This window comes from Python bivittatus, unplaced genomic scaffold (genome assembly GCF_059951505.1).
Source record: "Python bivittatus isolate LINGU-HERP-01145 unplaced genomic scaffold, Pbiv_v1 ctg000590_np1212, whole genome shotgun sequence".
NCBI classification, from domain to species: Eukaryota; Metazoa; Chordata; class Lepidosauria; order Squamata; family Pythonidae; genus Python; species Python bivittatus.
Genome location: NW_028277086.1, coordinates 22,869,213 through 22,888,711, shown reverse-complemented (window position 1 = coordinate 22,888,711; position 19,499 = coordinate 22,869,213). Strand labels below are relative to the sequence as shown.

Here is a 19,499-nt window from a genome sequence, read left to right as displayed (position 1 = left end):
CTTCCTTCCTTCCTTCCTTCCTTCCTTCCTTCCTTCCTTCCTTCCTTCCTTCCTCTCTCTCTCTCTCCCCCTCATTTTTTTGCTGCCCTGTGAACTTCAGGGAGAGAGAGAGATCCACCTTGCAAATCTGGGGAGGCAGGGGGATCAGCTGAAATTCCCAAACATCCATTTTTCAATTTGCAATGCTGGAGCTCAGTGGGACTTGAGGAAAAGCTATTTTTCTGATTTGCAGGAACTCTTGCCTCATCCCATCTCCTGCACTCTGAACTTGGGGCAACCTTATCGATTTTATAAACCAGTTTAACAGAAAGCCTGAACCTTAATTCTTCTAGTAAGTTTCTAGTCAGTCTACACTTCCAGTAAAAACAATCACTTTGATTTTTCTTACTTACATATGCAATGTGTACTTGCCTCACAGTACCTCCTAGCTTCTCCTCCTTCACACACATACATATGTACAATGTATACACGTAAGGGCTCTACGTATAACCTACAGCCAAGGTCACAACTGTTGGGAAAAACACCTAATTGCAAAACTACAGTGGTGAGGCATCATCACAGCTTTCAATGGGCATTGATATGCAGGAAGAATGACATTTGGATGGCAGGTAGCTTTCTCCTTTCCACCAGCTCCAATTTTTGCAAAGCAGCCACCAAATGCCCATAGCCAAGTACTGAGAACCCTGGGGGCCGGGGAGTTTTAGCAATTTACTTTTCCCCTTTTTGCATGGAAAGGATAAGGACAAACACGCTGGGATGGAGATATTTTAAATAGGAAATCTGACCGGGCTGAATGGAAGCGGGCTACTAATCTTGAATAGGCTGCATGCCTTCTGAAGGACCAAGTTGCAATTTAGAGATTCATCTGAGCAAGTGCTAACTGGGGAGGCATAGATTGCAGCAGTGAGAAGGAATGCTTTTTACCAGCATAGTATGATAGACCATTTGGTATGCCATGGTGGCTGGAGGATTATGGGAGTTGAAATTTAAACCTTCTGAAAGGCAGCTGGTTGAGAAAGACCACCATAATGAGCTAAAAATCTCCTTGTGCTGTTAAGTGAAACATAAGCTGGGATTCCTGAGCCAGGCCTGTTTTATGGCTGTGGCAATGCCAATTGTGTCTCTTCTTTTTTGCAACTAAACATAGATATTTGAAGATCAAAAAGAAAAAATGAAACCAAATGAAACTTCCAAATCCAGGCTTCCAAATTCTCCCCAAGAAATTAATCAGCATTCCCATGATGGAAGTATTCAGATTAGTAATAATTACTTGCTACTTAATATCATTTTGAGACCAATCTAATTAATGTTTGCATAGAACTTTGCAAAGGCATACACTAAGCAGTAATTTATATCTCAGCATTTGTTTAATAAGTGAAGATACATAGAATATTATTTATCACTTGAAAGGGCAAATGTTTACTGACCTAGTTTACATTTATTTTATCCAGTATGATAATTTCCTAAGGAGAAATCACTGTTTATCTCCAAACCTAGAAACTGTGATTTTAAATGCTCCCACAAACTAGGATTGCAAAGCACGGGTCAATCTGGTCTGTAAGCAACGATCATTGACAACATTGAAAACATGGTTTCCTGGTTTAGCCCTATAATTTAAATTGCAGTTTATCAAAACAGTATGTCTTCTCTACAGCTATGCATGTGAGAAAAGCAAAGAAAGGAAAGGAAAGGAAAGCTAATTCAAGTCCCAGTAAACCAGTTTGTTAGGGCAGCAACATCATATCTAAACCAGGCTTGAACTGCTATAGTACTGCAGCTTTCATGCAATTTTTATTCCGATAATTTTCCTGTCTAATCTCATGCTATCACAGGAAGTAAAATGACCAATGACATGATGTACTTGCCAGATTGTCCTTTCAACACCATCTGTATTTGAACAGAGGTTCATTTTCTGCTTTTCAGGTAAACATTTCCAACTTCGACATTGTTATGGAGTCCGATGAAGGAACATTTATGCCCACTGGCCTGGCTTTCACAGGCAGCATTAAAGCTCGTTGTATCATGAAAGAAATCATGAAACTTTTGAAGCGTCTCAACATTACCAATGTTTATGAAGATGGTGGAGGAACAGACATTAACTACTGGATACATGAAGGAATACCAGGTGAGATTCCTAAATGAATTGTACAAATTACCAGGAGAGGCGTAATTGTGTTCCCTTTCTTATCTGATGTCCTTTTGTGCAGACCAGCATGGGATAACTCTTTTTCTTGAACAACCCTTTAGCAGAAATTAAATGTATGTACATATGTCAGGATTAACCTACAGAAGCTTGGCTACATAATGTACATTTGAAGGACTTCGAACACACAGTTTGAGATGATGCATGGACAATATGTTTGCAACCTTCTTTTAAGCTTTAGGATTTAGCATAATCTTCCCTTCAGCAATGGATTAAAAATAGCATCCCACATAAAGGGCACCCCTTGTAAAGGGGGAAAAGACAGAAACCAAAAATAACACACACGGTCTTTTTTTCTTCACTTGTTCACATTAGTTGGCTGTGGATGAGGACAAGCATGTGGGGAAATTTATGGTGTAATCTATCCTGGCTCATTTATAATACTGCATCGTATACTTTATCTAGAAATACACAGCTACAGTATACTGTAAGTGGTGTCAAACAGCTTAGATTCTCCACAAATTGGCATCCTCAGGCTTTATCTTGGTATTATCTAACCCTATTGAGGAACTCTAAATGTTCCCTCTTTTTTTTTCTTTCCCTGTTTCCTCCAAAGTCCCAGAACTCTTTTTCTTATCTTACCTTATAAGATCATACTCTTTTTCATATCTTACCTTTTCATATCATGCCTTATTTCCTGACTAGCAGGGATTTCACATTAAAACATTTCTAAAGGGTATCATAGTAAAAAAAAAAAAAAAAAACCCTCAAGAAAAGTAATTCGTTCTAGCATTAGGAAGACCAACTGGCTGACCACTGCCTTCAAAGAAATAATCAGACATGAGTCTTTCCCCCCTCTCTCACTGCAACTAGTTCTTAGCTGGGTGGTCATTCTACTGGGACATTACCTATGCAAGTGTCAGCCCCACCAGATAAACCGGACCAGGAAATCAACTCCACAGGAAAGCTAAAACTACTTTTATTGAGAGTGGCTATAATAACAGAATCTTGCAAATCTGATGGTGCTGTATCTCTTCCTCCTCCTCCTTATACTTCAGTGAATTAGGGAGGTGTCTGCCTGAGCTGCTTCTGGATGCTATCTTGTCCTGGGCTTAAAAAATGCTTCAGCCCCTTTTGTCTAGGTAGCAGTTTTATTTATTTATTTGTTTGTTTATTTATTTGATTTGTCCCCGCCCATCTCCCCACAACGGGGGACTCTGGGCGGCTTACAACAAACTAAAATCGGAAATACATAATTAAAAGTTGTAAAAACCAGAGTTACAAAGATAAAGATAAAAAGACTAAAAAATCCAAGAGGCCGATAGAGGCCACACCAGGCCACTAAGGGGCCAGCCAACCCCATTTCTGATATCCTCCCTCCCTGCCCCAGGCCAGATGGCAGAGCCAGGTCTTCAAATCCCTCCGAAAGACCTGGAGTGAGGGGGCCTGTCTCACCCCCGGGGGCAAGATGTTCCAAAGGGTGGGGGCTACACCAGAGAAGGCCCGCCTTCTGGACCCCGCTAATTGAAATTCTTTTACCGTGGGGATCCGGAGCATGCCCTGTCTGTGAGATTGAGTGGGATGGGTTGAAATCGTGGGGGCGAGGCTGTCCTTCAGGTAACCTGGCCCCATGCCATGTAGGACTTTAAAGGTGATAACCAACACTTTGAATTGGACCTGGAAGCAAACTGGCACCCAATGCAGCTCACGGAGCAAAGGTGTTATATGGGACCTTCTTCGGGCCCCAAAAATTGCTCGCGCGGCCGCATTCTGGACCAGCTGAAGCTTCCGGATACTCTTCAAGGGTAGCCCCATGTAGAGCGCATTGCAGTAGTCTATCTGGGAGACCACAAGGGCATGAGTGACTGTTCGCAGGGCATCCCGATCCAGGAAAGGGCGTAACTGGTGCACAACCCGATGCTGTGCAAAAGCTCTCCTGGCCACGGCTGCCACCTACTCTTCGAGCAGGAGCCATGAATCCAGAAGGACCCCCAAATTACACACTGGGTCTGTCTGGGGCAGTGCCACCCCATCCAAGACCAACGATGACAACGTCCCAGATACAGAGGAGCCATTGACCCACAGCCACTCCGTCTTGCCAGGGTTCAGCTGGAGCCTGTTGTTCCCCATCCAGACCCTCACAGCCTCCAGGCACTGTGAGAGGGCGGTCACGGCATCACTTACCTCACCAGGGATGGAGATATATAGTTGAGTATCATCAGCATACTGATGATACCTCATCCCATGATGACGGATGATCTCGCCCAGCGGTTTCATATAGATGTTGAAAAGGAGCGGAGAAAGAACCGAACCCTGCGGCACCCCACAATGGAGGGGCCGAGGATGGGACCTCTCGCTCCCTATCACCACCAATTGGGATCGGCCCCGGAGAAAGGAGGTGAACCAGCACAAAACTGTGTCGCCCACCCCCATATCCCTGAGCCGTCCCAATAGGATACCGTGGTCGACGGTATCAAACGCCGCTGAGAGATCAGGGAGAGCAAGGATGGTCGCACTTCCACCATCCCGCTCCCGCCAGAGATCATCCATAAGTGCATTGTAGCAGTTCCTACATGATTCCATCAAGGTCCGCTTCCTTACTCTCTACAGCAGCCTGGCACTGCAAGGTGGCATAACTGGGTAATTTGGGGAGTAGTATGCTAGCCTTCTTATCTTTACCCTCTTTTTCTCCTTAGTCAAGGTGCTGCTTCTCTTTGTGCTTCTAATGCTGATGCTGGCGTTCCTCTGTTCCTTGCCATCTATATAAATGAAGAAGCCACCCATCCACTTATTTACCATGTGAATGTGGGGATGAGAAAGGAGCTATAGTTTTCTATAGCAGATTGATATGGTAGGGTGGTTCAGCAGGGAGAAGGGCATGCTAAGGTCACACCTTGGTGATTCAAGTCCAAATAAAAGTCTGTGATTTATTATTCAATTGACTGTAAAAGATTCAGACTAGACTGCTCTTCTGCTCTTCATCTATATTGTACTACAAAACTTGGATTGAATTATTTCCAAATCTTATCCAGTTATAAACAATATAAAACATGAACAGCGCTTTTAAACTTTACAGCTATCCCTTTTTCCCTAAAGAAAGAAAATGTTTTTCTTAGTGTTCTGATTCTAAGCTGGACTGGACTGCTGTTTGTTCACCCTGTTAAGCAATAGCATGTCAGGAGATACAAAATTTGCACAGGTAGCCAATGAAGTGTCACATTAGAAACATAGGCTTTAAAATGTTCGGATTACTTATCACCTCTGACCTACCTGTTTCAAGATCCATAGCATGTTTTGGAAGATGACTGATGCTGGTTCTGTCTGGTGTCAGTCTTCCCCTTGCATCTGGAAAAGGGCCATTAAATGATTTCAACTGATGAAAAATGTAGTATGCTTTATACAGCATTAGCAGTGAAGGCCCTGGAAAAGATAGCCAGATCCCATGATGTTTCTATATCTACAAAGATCAAAATCGTGCAAGTTTTCAACTATGGGGAGAACTATGGGAGAAGAATCCTAGGAATACCATGGACAGCCAAGAAAAAAAAAAGGATCATCTAACAAATCAACCAAGATTTCTCACTTGAGGCACAAATTATTATACTCAAATGATCATACTTTGGACACATTATGTGAAGACCTAGCTCTCTGGAGAGGTTTATAATGCTGGGAAAGATGGAAGGAAAGAGAAGAGGGTAACGAGCAGCAAGGTGTCTGGACTCAATTACAGTGGTGATGGATACACTGTTGAAAAGCCTGAAGGACCAGGTTGGGGACAGTTCATTATGGGGAAAATCTATCCATGCGGTCACTAAGAATTGACATCAACTTGATGCCAGTTAATCAGTCAGTGTTTTATAGGGGAAACATAATAAAGTAATAGCACAGAGAATGAAGATGACTAGTTCCACAATTGTAAATTTTCCACAGATTAGCCTTCTCTTACAATAAACCTGCAAACTGCAGTTCTGGAAGGGAGATTCAAAAAAATCCCATACTGTATAATGAATATTTTGTCACTGCATAAGTCAGAAGCCATCAAAGCAACAGCCCATGTGCTTCTCTACTGTTAATCTTACCAAGATCCGTGAGACAAATTTATTACAGTTTCGTTATATTCGTTGAATATCCAGGCGATGCTTCCTCTTTTTTTATCTCAATAATCTTTTAGCTGACCAGAGTGATCCACACCCCTACAATGTCACCAGGTTTTGTTTAATAGCCAGCAAGGTTCGACAGGACTTCATTAGAAACAATTTGACTTAATTAAACTTCTTCCAAGTTTAATAATAACAATAACTGTTAACCCTCCTGCTTATCTGTTCCTAGCTTTATTTATGAAGGTCTTTTCAATGAAGCTTAGCGTTAATCGTCTCAGTGTTCAAAGTGATTTACCTGAACTACGAAAGTTTCACTTGTGCTGACTGTGTTCAACTTATTTTTATTGCATTTTGTTTTATTTATCTTATTTTATTTTATGTTATGTTTTTTATTAAGTAAGGCTGGTAAGTGATCAAAATAAAATACTTTGAGCTTTGACAATTGTGGCAATTTTTTACCTAGGTGATGCCTGAAAAGAATTATTGCAGGTAGCACATCCACAGCGTACTCTGGGATTGTTCAGTCATTTCAAAGACTGTTTTGCAGTTTTTCCTTCAGTTCTTGCAATTCACAGTGCCATCCTGATGGCATACTGAAATCTTTTCTTCTCTCCACTAACAGGCAGCCATTTGGCATTACTTTCCAATAGAAAGCAAATTATGAAAAATTATTATGAAAAGTTGGTGCCATGGAAAGCTTTGCTTTGACTGTGTCATGTATGCTACAGCTGAAAAGATGTCACTCATAGTTGAAATGGAAGTGACCAGCTGAACTAGAAAAATGAAAATATTCACCAGTCATAACAGGGAGGTGTAAAGCTAAGAACAAATACAAAAATCAAATCTAACTTCTTGCTGAGAATAAGGAGGCAAATTATCACATGTGGCAAGACTAACAAAGGAATCAAGATTCAGTGCAGGTGTCTGCTTCTTCATTCATCATTAGGAACCTGACATTCTCTCTAAGGATCTGTTTAGATCATCATCATCATCATCATCATCATCATCATCTAAATTTGTCTGCTGCCCAATTCTCATGCCTCAGTGTTCTTCATTTGCTAAAGAGAGAGTATCTGCCCCAAAGCTACATGGCATGGCAACTCTAGTTCCCTAAAGATTTATAACTTTTTATAAGTTATGTTATAATCCAGCTCTTGCTTGATATTATAGAAATACTGGAAAAGATGGTAGTCCTGAGATGAAATATACAATTTTTTTCAGAAACAAAGGATTCCAGTTTAGTTTCATTGTACTCATCTTGACCATTTACAAGCACTTATGAAAACATGCACTGGATTTTTAAACATAATGCATAGAATTATATAGAATTCTGTACAATTCAGCCGTACTCCTTCATAAGTCTGCACAAGGAAGGCAGAATCTCACAAGAGTGAAATCCATAAGCAGTGCAGTGAACAGTGACTTCATGGAGTGAAAGAGGTAGCCCTCATAGGATTTGTCTTGCTGTAAACAGTGTCATCTTCTAAAGAAAGGTTCTGGTATCTTGGACCAGTTTGTATACTATTCAGCTGTGAGAAGGCTGGAGGCCAAGGATTATCTATTGTACAGTTTCATTTTAACATTTTCTTGATTTATTCTGCTGCAAAGGGGTTTTTTCTGTTTTAAAATATCATATGTAATATTTGGTAACTAATAAGAACAAGTCGGGTCACCAATTCATCCATAAGAATATAGTTCTTTCAGAAATATTTATTCATTATAAAAATATAAAAACTACATATCTAAATCTTCCTCCTCTCTTGGCATTGATGCCTTTTTTGCAGTGAATCAGCCCTGATCTGATACAGATCGTTGATCTGACACAATCTGAATTGTTGAGTCAGTTCCAAAACTTGAATAGATTTGAACTGGATTGACTGGATTGACTGTTTTAGATTGTTGAACTGGATTGACTGGATTAAATTTTCCAAATCAGTTAGAAAACTGCTTTAGCCCTTGCTTCTGTGCTTCATATTGTTTTGGTGTTTTGATTCAGGAAGTAGACTTGAATAAGAGAATGGATTCTCTGGGTTTAATATACGTTCAGCCATTTGATAAGGAAGTACATAGAATAGTATGGGGCCTACTTTAGGTTGTGTGGATCACCTTAATTCAGACACTCAGACTGATAAATGCATTTTGATTCCAGTTTAAAATAAAGCCTGTTTAAAGCCTTCTGTTCATTTTCCAAAACATCAGATTTTCCAAAACGTCAGATTACTACCTAGTTAACTAGTGATGAACCATGTCAAATGCTCACAGACAGTTTTGTGAGAGGTTACTTTAAATTTGAATTGCAGGGTGGGAAAGGAAAAGAATTGCTTTTGTCATCTCTGCTTTTCTCATTACCACTCCCAAAATTGCTTTCCCTCAAAATAAGCTTTACCATATTTCCACTTCATCTTTGATTGAAGGTATAGATGTCATTTTATTACATGAAAGCTTACACTCATACAGTCTTGGCTGAAGAATGTGTGCATTTATAACAGTAATACAACATATATAAAAACCACCAAGATAGATTCAGAATCAGATAGATTTATATTAATGGCTAAGATAGCTTAGAATTTGAGGAACTGTTATCACAACACAGGATGCTAATTATTTATTTATTTATTTATTTAATCAAATTTATTATGACTGCTCACTCCAGAAGACTAGATGACTTATAAAATCAAAGAAACAATTAAAAACTGTTTTAAAAAGACGTGAAACAAAGATGGCAGCCCAGACTATTAAAACCATGATACAAAACGCAATAGGGGCTTCACAGACACATTACCATCTGGCCTGGGAACAGAGCCAGGTCTGAAGGGTCTTCCAGAACCCCAGGAGACTGGGTGCCTATCTCTGGGGGGAATGCTGTTCCAAATTGAGTAACACAACTCTGTAGAGATAAAATAACAATACATTGAAGTCTTTGCATACATAAACTTTTCTGTCAACTTTTCCAGTCATATTATGACCACATCATAATTCCTGGACAGATTTTTTCCATACCCAGAAAACAAACTGATCTCAGGTTAGGTAGGTGTCCTTTAATGCAGGGTTCCTCAACCTTGGCAACTTTAAGACGGGTGGACTTCAACTCCCAGAATTCCCCAGCCAGCCAGTCTGGGGAAGTTGAAGTCCACCTGTCTTAAAGTTGCCAAGGTTGAGGAACCCTGCTTTAATGTACTTACTAGACTTCCTCCTAGAGTCATCCATTGTTCCTGAAACATATCTGTGTGTGCTTATGACAGGATCCCAGGTACAAGGATGCATAGTAGGTAGATAAATTAGAGCAGTGTTTCTCAACCTTGGGAACTTTAAGATGTATGGACTTCAGCTCCCAGAATTCCCCAGCCAGCATGCTGTTTGGGGAATTCTGGGAGACGAATCCCACACATCTTAAAGTTCCCAGGGTTGAGAAACACTGGATTAGAGGGAGAGGGAGAGAGAGAATTTTCCAGAGTCCTATCTTAGATGTTCCCATTTCAGATTCCCAAGAACCTGATATGAATGGAGGTCTCTGTGGTTATTGGATCCCAGATAATGGTTGGGTGAAGGGAAGGGCTTGTGCAAAGGAAGGGGAGAGTTAAGGGAGAAAGTCTCAAAGACGCAGTCTGGCCAAGTTATTCTGACTGAAGTACCATTGGGAACATAAGAGGGAGTTAAAATTAGACTTGGTGGAAAACAAGTAGGTATTTTTGGGAAAAGTGAGTGTGCCAAATTTAGTCCCAAACAAAGCTATAGTGTATTCATACATCAACAGAATTTACTTAAAACTAAATAAAGCTGCTTAACAGTAAATACACTGAGTCATGTTCAATGGCCCACTTCTTTTTTGAATAGCTGAAGAACTCTTTATAATCAGACAATCTATATATGCATGTGTGTGTGTGTGTGCGCGCTGTTCTTAATTTAACTCAAATAGTCCACAATGTGTACAGATGGGTGGTCTTTTCCTTTCTACCAAATGCAAACCAAATGTAATCAAACTGAATAAAATCAATTAAATCTGATGGTCTTTTGATTTGTACAGATTGTCAGTTCAATAAGACAGAACTTCATTAAGCAGGAAGTCTTCCTCAATCAATTTCCATCAATTTGTCTTTCATTTCTGAACTTCAATTACACAGAAAATATGTTTACTACTCCACATGTGTTCTAACCCACAGACTGTTCAGTGCTTGAGTTGAGAACATGTTGTGCTGCAGCTGTAAAACAGTCTGACCAGCTTGATGTTTTTTGATAGGAAAGACATGCCAGAATCCCAACTAGACAAACATCCTAGTATTCCAGGCGAGTAAACAAGACAGTAGGTGCAAGAAAAAAGAATCTGATCAAATAAGTTTTGAAGTGCAGTGTAATTTGATGAAAGATCTGTAAGACTATGGGATGGATGGACGGATGGATGGATGGATGGATGGACACACCCACTTTCATTGCTCAGTCTATTTCATGAAACAATACTTTTATTATTTAATCCTCCACTTCAATTTAAATGCAGTGAGACTAAGTATGTGTAACTGAAACATCTTCTTAGGACTGAGAAGCAGCTTCAGCATAGCCCTCCGGTCAGTCACTCACCTCTCGGTTAGACTACTGCAATGCGCTCTACATGGGGCTACCCTCGAAGAGTATCTGGAAGCTACAGCTGGTTCAAAATGCAGCTGCGCAGACAATCTTGGGTGCCCCAAGGATGGCACATATAACGCCTCTGCTGCAGGAGCTGCATTGGGTGCCAGTTTGCTTCCAGGTCCAATTCAAGGTATTGGTTATCACCTTTAAAGCTCTACTTGGCATGGGTCCAGGTTACCTGAGGGAGCATCTCACCCCCATTATATCAACCTATCCCACCTGGTGAGGCAGAGAGGGCATGTTGCAGACCCCATTAGCAAGAGAATGCCAGCTGATGGGGCCCAGGAGGAGAGCCTTCTCTGCCGTTGCCCCTGCCCTCTGGAATATTCTCCCCCCTCCACAGGTGCAGCAGGCCCCTACCCTCCCAGTTTTTCAGAAAGGACTTACCTGACTCTGTCAGTTTGCATGGGGCGACAAGAGTTGTAATCAGTCCTGGGGATAGCTGGTGCCCTGACGACACTCCCAAGTTGTTTGCCAATTTTATCATCCCTTGGAATTTATTTATTCATTAAGGTTGTTTTATATTGTATTTTAATGGATTTTATCTCTTCTGTAAACTGCCCAGAGTCACTTTTTAACAAGATGGGCGGTGACAAATTTGACATATAAATAAATAAATTTATAAACACCTTCTTAGGACTAAGAGGCAGTTTCAGCATAGCCGTTGTTAAGCATTCCATACCTGTGTTATGTGCTGAAAAAAAGTTCTCCAAGCCTAGATATTTTTAATATATTTTAAGGGAGAGCCTAGAAAACATGGTTGAGTGTTGAGTCAGCTGACTGCCTCTTTGAAGAATTTTCACTTTGCAAACCTAGGATGGGCATGTGATGTTCTGCAGTCATGAACCTTCTCTAAAGGGGGGTTACACCTCTCCACAGAAATGGAAGTTCCTTGTTCCCAACCTTAGAGCATATGTAGAGTACACTCAGGCACAAGTGGAATTCTTACCTCACTGAACTTACTAATATGTATCTAAGTTACAGACAACACTCTTGCCTAATTTGCAGCTGCTTGTTTCTGAGGTGATTCTTCACAGTGCATTCAGAGTACTTTTGGTGATCTGTGGAGACAGCACAAGCTCAAAAATCCAAAATAAGTTTCAGTGTTTTTATTCAGTTAGCAAGCAGTGACAGCACTACAAAGAGCAAGACAAAACCCTGTTAAATTTAATAAGTTAGAAACTGGTCTCATATTTCTGAATACAAGAATTCTTTGCCCAATGTTGAATGCTGTAGCTAATGGCCATCCAACTGGGAACCTGAAAATCATAGAAGCAGAGAAGGTGATTTATGAATGAGTTGGTAACAGACATAAATTATGTATGGATGATTATTTATTTGTTTGCTTATTACAAATGTTTTTTTGATGCTCCAGTCATTGGTCTCTAAGTGGCTTACAGCAAAAATAATGAAAGATGGTCATCCTTTAATGAAACTATTCGGTAAAATTTTAGATGCATGTATACGTGTCTGAGAATCTCTCATATATATAATATTGTTTTGTTGTTTTGCTTTCTTTTTTTCTTCTTGGTTTTTTTTTCCTATTCTGTTTAATTAAATAAATAAAGACCATTAGAAAAAAAAGTAGATAAAGTGAAGAGAGGGAGGAGCCCAGCAGTATTGTTGGTATTGGTCCCTGTTTATTTAACTATGTCACAGGTGGACTTTAAATAGCGTGCAGAACTCTGATGGGTACAACCCACCTGAATGATCTGATGGCTGGGTTACATTATGGGTTACATAATGCATTATCCAATATCAGGCTTAGTGATTAGTCAGTTCTCTTCAGCCCACCTGAAAGTCTCTTGGAATTTTCCAGGATTGTTGCTTGGTCTTTCCTGATGAAGACCTGGCTCTTTCTCCCAGAAGCTGCAGACACTGCTTGAGGTATTTATCAGTCTGGTTCTCTCCAACCCATGCACTAGATGTTGTTTGCAGCCCTGCTTCCCTATCTGGTCAATTTAAACTGTGCCATTAACTGCACAAGTAGCTTATATAGTCACACCTTCCTTATTTTGGTAATTGCAGATATGTCACAAATCAGATAAACAAGAAAACAACTTACATGTACCTATGACCAACATGAATAACCTAAAGCCTGAACCAGTGGTTTGATCCTCCATATACTTTACCTATAGCAAAGCAATAATCAATGAATAGTGTTCAATAGTGCTGCTCAAGCTATGTGGTACAAACATAACTATCCCGTACAGAACAGGCTGCTGAAGGCATGAAGAGGCTTGAGAGGATGTGCAGTACTAGCCTCTTCTCCAGAGAGTCATTGAAAGCATTAATTATGCCTTCAGGCAGCTCATGGTCTTCTGAATGGCACTTCTGCCCATATTGGAAGCAGAAGCTAGGTTTATGCAAATTCTTTGAAAGACACCCTTTGGAGCTGTAGGCTTCCACTTGGATGGCCACCTAGTTACAGCATATAGAATTGTTTTTGAATTGTGCAGCTTTACAAGTCTAATAAATAAAATAACCTCATGGAAACATTTTTCCTAGGGAAGCAAAGTGGCTATGTGTACACATACTTGCCAAAACCATTGTGAGAAGCTTCTGAAGCAGCTGGACAGGTTTGAAAAAAAGACATGGCTGCTTTGAGGATTCTAGAAGGTGTGTTTATAGGAACTTCTAAATGCTGAATCATCTTCCTTCCTATTACAAAAAACAGAATCAAATTCTAGTGAGTGACTAAGAGTGGAAGTGTACCATTTCCACCCATTCCTCTCTTTATTTTGAGATTGGAAAAACTGTGACAAGATACAAACATAATGATCATCTAAATCTACCTAGGGATTCTAGAACATCATAGCTTTTGGCTATGAAATCCAGGCCATAGACCAAATATCTGACTGCTGGAGAAGCCAATAATACCGAAGGTGAGCAGTTCATTGTAGCAAGAATGAAGTTATTAATGCTAAGCAACTCCTTTTTCCACAAGGGATCTTCTGTAGCAGAAAGGCACAAGAGCTTATGACCTTCCATTCACCCTTTCTACTCAGGCAATATCTCTTTTCAGTCTAATCCATTTTAAATTGCTACATTCACTGGAAGAGAAGAGAAGCCATAATTTCCCATCTCAAAACGACAAGTACTATTAACAGATAAAAAGGAAGGTTCTCTAGAACGATTTATTACCACTTCTCACAGGGATATTTATTTATTACATTTTTATCTTAACTTTACTCACCATCACACCAAATTCTGAAAAGCAGCCCTTGGAGACAGAACTCACTTTGGACAGTGATTTACACAACCCTAACCCTGTAAAGACCTGGGAGCTCTTCAGTTGGTTTTCTCAATAGTAACTTACTGATGCCTATGCCAGAGGTAGAAAACCTATAGTCCTCCAAATGTGGCTAAATTGTTTTATTTATGTATTCATTTATTTTTTCCTTCATTCGGTTTAGAGGCTGCCTGACTCCAGGTAACTCTGGGCAACTTACATTAATACACATTTAGCCAGAATCATTGATTGTCTGGAAATCCATGAAGAGAGCTTTAAATGCCACCAGACTACGCTCTTTGGAGTATTATCCATTCCATAATAAACAGAGTCTTTTGATTGCATAAATATTTATTCATGTATTTATTTGCAATATATATCAGCCATCCAATCCATATAGACTCCATGCAGCAAAGAATAATTCCAAAATCCAATCATTAAAAAGGATCCATCGCCATAGCAAACTACCTATGATGATTGTCCAAACACCAAAAAGGACTGAAAGCCTACTGAAATAGTATTAACTTGCTTTTGAAAAGCATAGAGGATTGGAGCCATCTGTACTTCAGGGGTAGAGTGTTCCATATAAATTCTTATCCACCTTTTTTTTTTAAGTTACTATATAACCCATACTCTATTTCCCATACTCATGTTTGTTTAAAAGGGCAAATATTTATCCTGAAACCACACTTTAACAGAAAGGTTCTAATTTCAAGAATCTAATTTCTATATTATGTTTTACTGCCATTGATATGTATTTGGGGTTTCTTGGTGAGAAAGCTGGAATTTTGTAGTATTGAAATATGAAGTATTCTGTGGTGAGGCAGTGTCTGTTCCAACAGACTGCATGTCTGTATTGCTCTCCACAGCAGCTTCCACAAGCTCTTGTGTAAGTCTCTGTGTATGTGTGTGTAAAAACAGCTTACATTAACCAGAAATTCCAAATTCACCTTTCATCTGGTTGAGCTGTCTAATTTCATTTTCTGCAACACTAATAGAGCTTCACTTCCTATTTCTAAATGAACTCAGCCCTACAGGTTATGGGAAGAATCATTAATGTTTTTCCCAGACACTACTGAATGACAAACATTGTCATTTTTGGACTTTGCTGACCTACTAACCAACTCTGGAAAAATTTAAACTTGTGTGAATTCTGGTCATCCTTTAAACAAATTGGACATTTCTTTCATTATCAGCCAAATAAACAGCACTAACACATTAATTGTTACTATTTATGAATGGAAATATTTATGACTAATAAATGAAGAGAATCTGGTTCTATTCTATTAGCAGTTACCTTTGAAATTAGGGAATCTAATACAGACAGTATCTATAGTTACTGTAATGAACCACATATGTGTGCAACCCTGTGTGGGTGTGTATCTAGCCATTTTGCATGCACATGTCTATATGCATCTGTGTGATATATACACACATGCACACATCCATACGCATCCATACACACAGAATATATGGGTGTGTGTGTGTGTGGAGAGAGAGAGAGAGAGAGAGAAAGGGAGAGACATTAAAGTACTATAAATGAAGAAGTAGGTCTCTGATATAAGCACTGGCATGTAGCTATAAAATGCTGTATGTTTCATATTTGTTACAAACAATTGTGTATCAACAATTGAATAACCAAGATTTCTGAAACACATTAGAGACTCACAAATGTTGGGTAGAATAAACAGTAATGGATTAGATATTATTTCATCCTGAACACTTTCACTGTTATAAATGTTTTCATTGTTAAGGTTCCATCAGGCACACTCTTGCTTTTGCTGCAATAGATTAGTGTGGTTACCCCTCTGGAGGAGGGAGGGAGGGAGGGAGGGAGGGAGGGAGGGAGGAAGGAAGGAAGGAAGGAAGGAAGGAAGGAAGGAAGGAAGGAAGGAAGGAAGGAAGGAAGGAAGGAAGGAAGGAAGGATGGATGGATGGATGGATCTTGGAAAGAAAACTGTGATGCCTTTCCAGATCAAGCAGTTTTTCAGTAGTGGCTTGGCTTCCAAATTCATGTCTGTCTGGTCTCCTTTCTGCAGATTCTGCCCTCTCTTCCGCCCCCCCCCCCGCCCCCAGCCATTTCCATCTTCTATTCCACGCTGTACTAGAGGCTCCCCTGTCCCCTTTTGAGGAGTATGTTTTAAAAAGGTGTAAAGGTACAAAATTGCCACCACATAAATAGAATTCTGCTGTCATTGTTTGGATGTTTACAAGCAGTAAGATTTATCAGCAGAATTGTTCCATGAAGTATAGGATGAAAAATATATGTTGCTTTCAGGTCAACTTTGCTTTTCCTGCATATTTATATACATAGTCTTTTTGGAACAGCTTTTGAATTTATGATAGATAGATAGATAGATAGATAGATAGATAGATAGATAGATAGATAGATAGATAGATAGATAGATAGATAGATAATTTATAAGCAATCCAATACTGTAAATTTACCTAGCCAATCATCTATTTCAATCCAATCTCTACATTTCACACGAAGGCTTGAGCATAAGGATCTTAGTTCAGCTAAGAGCAGACATAGAGAATGCAATTTGACTTTACTATTTGAAAGGATATGTTATATGTGATTTATAAACACATTGATTATATATGATATATGTGTTTATAAATGTTTCCTGAATATTACCTGGAAAGCAATTCTATAAGAAATCATACTGGTTCAATATGAATTGGGCAATTAACTTCTGAATTATTGAAAACTTTACATTGGAAAACCAAGATACTTTAAGGAGTGCATATTGAATGTAACAGCTGCTTGTATACTGTGAGAAATATGCCTTGAAAGAAGAAGATTCTTAATCTCCCACCTATTGTCGGAGACCTGGTCTATACATTTTGCCAACACTCCAGGATCTGATTCTTATATAGCAATCTGATCTTCTCCAGGTCATTGCCAGATCAGAATAACATGTATAATTTCATTTCCACTAATATTTCATGAAGTGTCAGAGGGGTTCTGAATAAAGATGTTGCTGAACATTTCAACCTACTTATCTAGGTTAAAGGAGCTTAGATAAGATGTTAAGTCAATTAAAAAAAAAACTACCTAGGCATTATTAATTTATTGATTTACTTATATTCTTCCTAAAATTCAAGTTTTATCAGTGGCTCACAATCAAAACACGAATATAAAATAGTATTAAAACTAAAATCCAAGTAGAGCCCAAATATTAAATTGCAGGGTCCAAATTAAAATATATAAGCTTATATGGTATACTCCCCCATGTTCTCTCATCCTGCATGTCACTTCAGATCCCCTGTTCTATCCTGCCCAATATAGATTTCTCCATGAATAATGATGGCTGTGATTACTCATTTCATAGCCATTGGATCCTAAACCCACCAAGGATTAGCCAAGCCTTGAAGCAACCTGATCTCAGTAGGTCTTAGAATGCTTTACATCAGTGTTGTCCAAACTTGGCCACTTTAAGATGAGTGGACTTCAACTCCCAGAATTCCCCAGCCAGCATGGCTGACTGGGAAATTCTGGGAGTTGAAGTCCACTCATCTTAAAGTGGCCAAGTTTGGACAACACTGCTTTACATGTATCAGCTACTGTACAATGGAATCCTCCTCCTACATCAGCTAAACCACCAACGCTCTTTTTACCTCATATTTCTTTACATTTCTTGCAACCTACCCATCATGTTAACATTTCACCTCTCATTGCAATCAGCTTAAATGTATTATCTCCATCTGCATTTCCACTGTAAGCTGAAAGCCGTTATCTTGAACTCGCTATTAACTTACTTTGGCTGTAAGAGAATATGGATGTGAATTAATTCTACTGTGAGAATAATGAATTACCAGACTTCAGGTATATATTCTCACAAGGTCAGAATATGTGGTGAATAAAAAGGACTGAATACGATGCCAAAAAGATCTTAAGCATGCCCTTAAGATATTTCACCATGGGATACAACCATCAAAAACATGCATTACACAAGTCAGATATCTCACCAACAGCGTCTCCAGGGGTTAGGGTCAGAACAGGCAAATGGGAGTCCTGGCATTGCAATCCAAGCCCCTTCCCTTTTGTATATGAGTCAACATTACATGCACATAACAGAGGAAAAGGACTTTGATGCCACAACTGCCATCTTGCATGTTTTGAATCTTTCTGCAGGTACTGCTGCATGTCACTTCATTTGACAGGGCAACTCAGAAAAGACATCTTGAAGAAGATATCAGATAAGTTTATAAGGAAGAACTCAGTCTTTTAGGAAAGCTGGTTCCAAGCAGAGCTTCAAAAGATCAAACCAATACTTAAAATTGGACAGAGAAATCAACTGATCCAATCCATCTACTGTAACAAAACACAGGAATATTATATCATGGCTTAACTGTCTGCCAGGCAGCCCTATTGTGCACAAAATGTAGTGTCAGAACCATTTTTTAAAGGCAGTCCTGTACTCAATTTATTGTCTCAGACTTGAGGTTACCATGGTATGAACCTACCCATAATCTTCCCATAATCTACCCATAATCAGCACTGATGGTGTTACCTAGTTGGATAATGAAATGTCTGCAAGGAAACAACCAAGCTCAGAGAGCATCAAGGACTCCACAGTTCAATCCTGAGCTACAGATATTCTGTTCTATTGGGACCTTGATGTATATCCAGCACCAAGAGAGGCAGGTGATGGATATATGAAACTGGACCTTTTCTAGAGGTAGTCCTCGATTTATGATCACAATTGGGACTGGAATTTCTGTCACTAAGCGATGTCGTAAAGTGTGACATCATGAGACCACATCGCTTAGCAACAGCAATCCTGGACAGTCCCAGTTGCTGTCATAATCCCAAGATGCATGGGTTGTTAGGCAAGGTCCCACCCTGATCCATGCCATTCCCAGTTTGCTCCCTCCCAGCCCAGAGCATCAGTAAGATGAGGAACTGCCTCCCCTTCAACTCCCCCCAACTACCTATACCCCCATCTCTGCCCTTTTAGTCGTCGTGCACCCTGCCTTGTACGGCGGCAAGCAGCCCCAGAACCATAGCACAGCACAAAGCCATAGCTGCCCCTGGAAGCCTCAGCAATCCCAGCCCAGCCCAGCAAATGTGGCACAAAGCCACAGCGCCCAGGAAGCCCCAGCCATCCTGTACTCCAAGGCCCTTGCTGCCCTGCACTCTGCCACCCCAGCTGACTTTCACCATCTTCTTGCTCCTGCTGCTGACGAGTTGTATCCACCCTGGCCCTTCACAAGGTAGCTGTTGCCTACATGAGGCCATCTTCCTAGGTCTCATGAGAAAACCGCCAGGCGCGACCTTGGGAAAAAAAACCTCGTGCAACCAGCAGCTGCCTCGCAAAGGGCCAGGCTGGGCATGCTTGGTCAGCAATGGGAGCAAGAAGATGGTGAAGGTCAGCTGGAGCAGCAGGGGCCA

The 19,499-nt window shown here is 40.0% G+C and overlaps 1 protein-coding gene across 1 annotated transcript in view; it reads left to right on the top strand.

The window, feature by feature from the left end:
• CPQ (carboxypeptidase Q) overlaps nt 1–19,499 on the top strand; it is a 151,956-nt gene that overhangs the window by 118,579 nt on the left and 13,878 nt on the right. Inside the window, exon 7 of the mRNA XM_088149100.1 lies at nt 1,924–2,125. Coding sequence (XP_088005226.1) covers nt 1,924–2,125 — 202 coding nt within the window. The remainder of the gene's footprint in view (nt 1–1,923; nt 2,126–19,499) is intronic.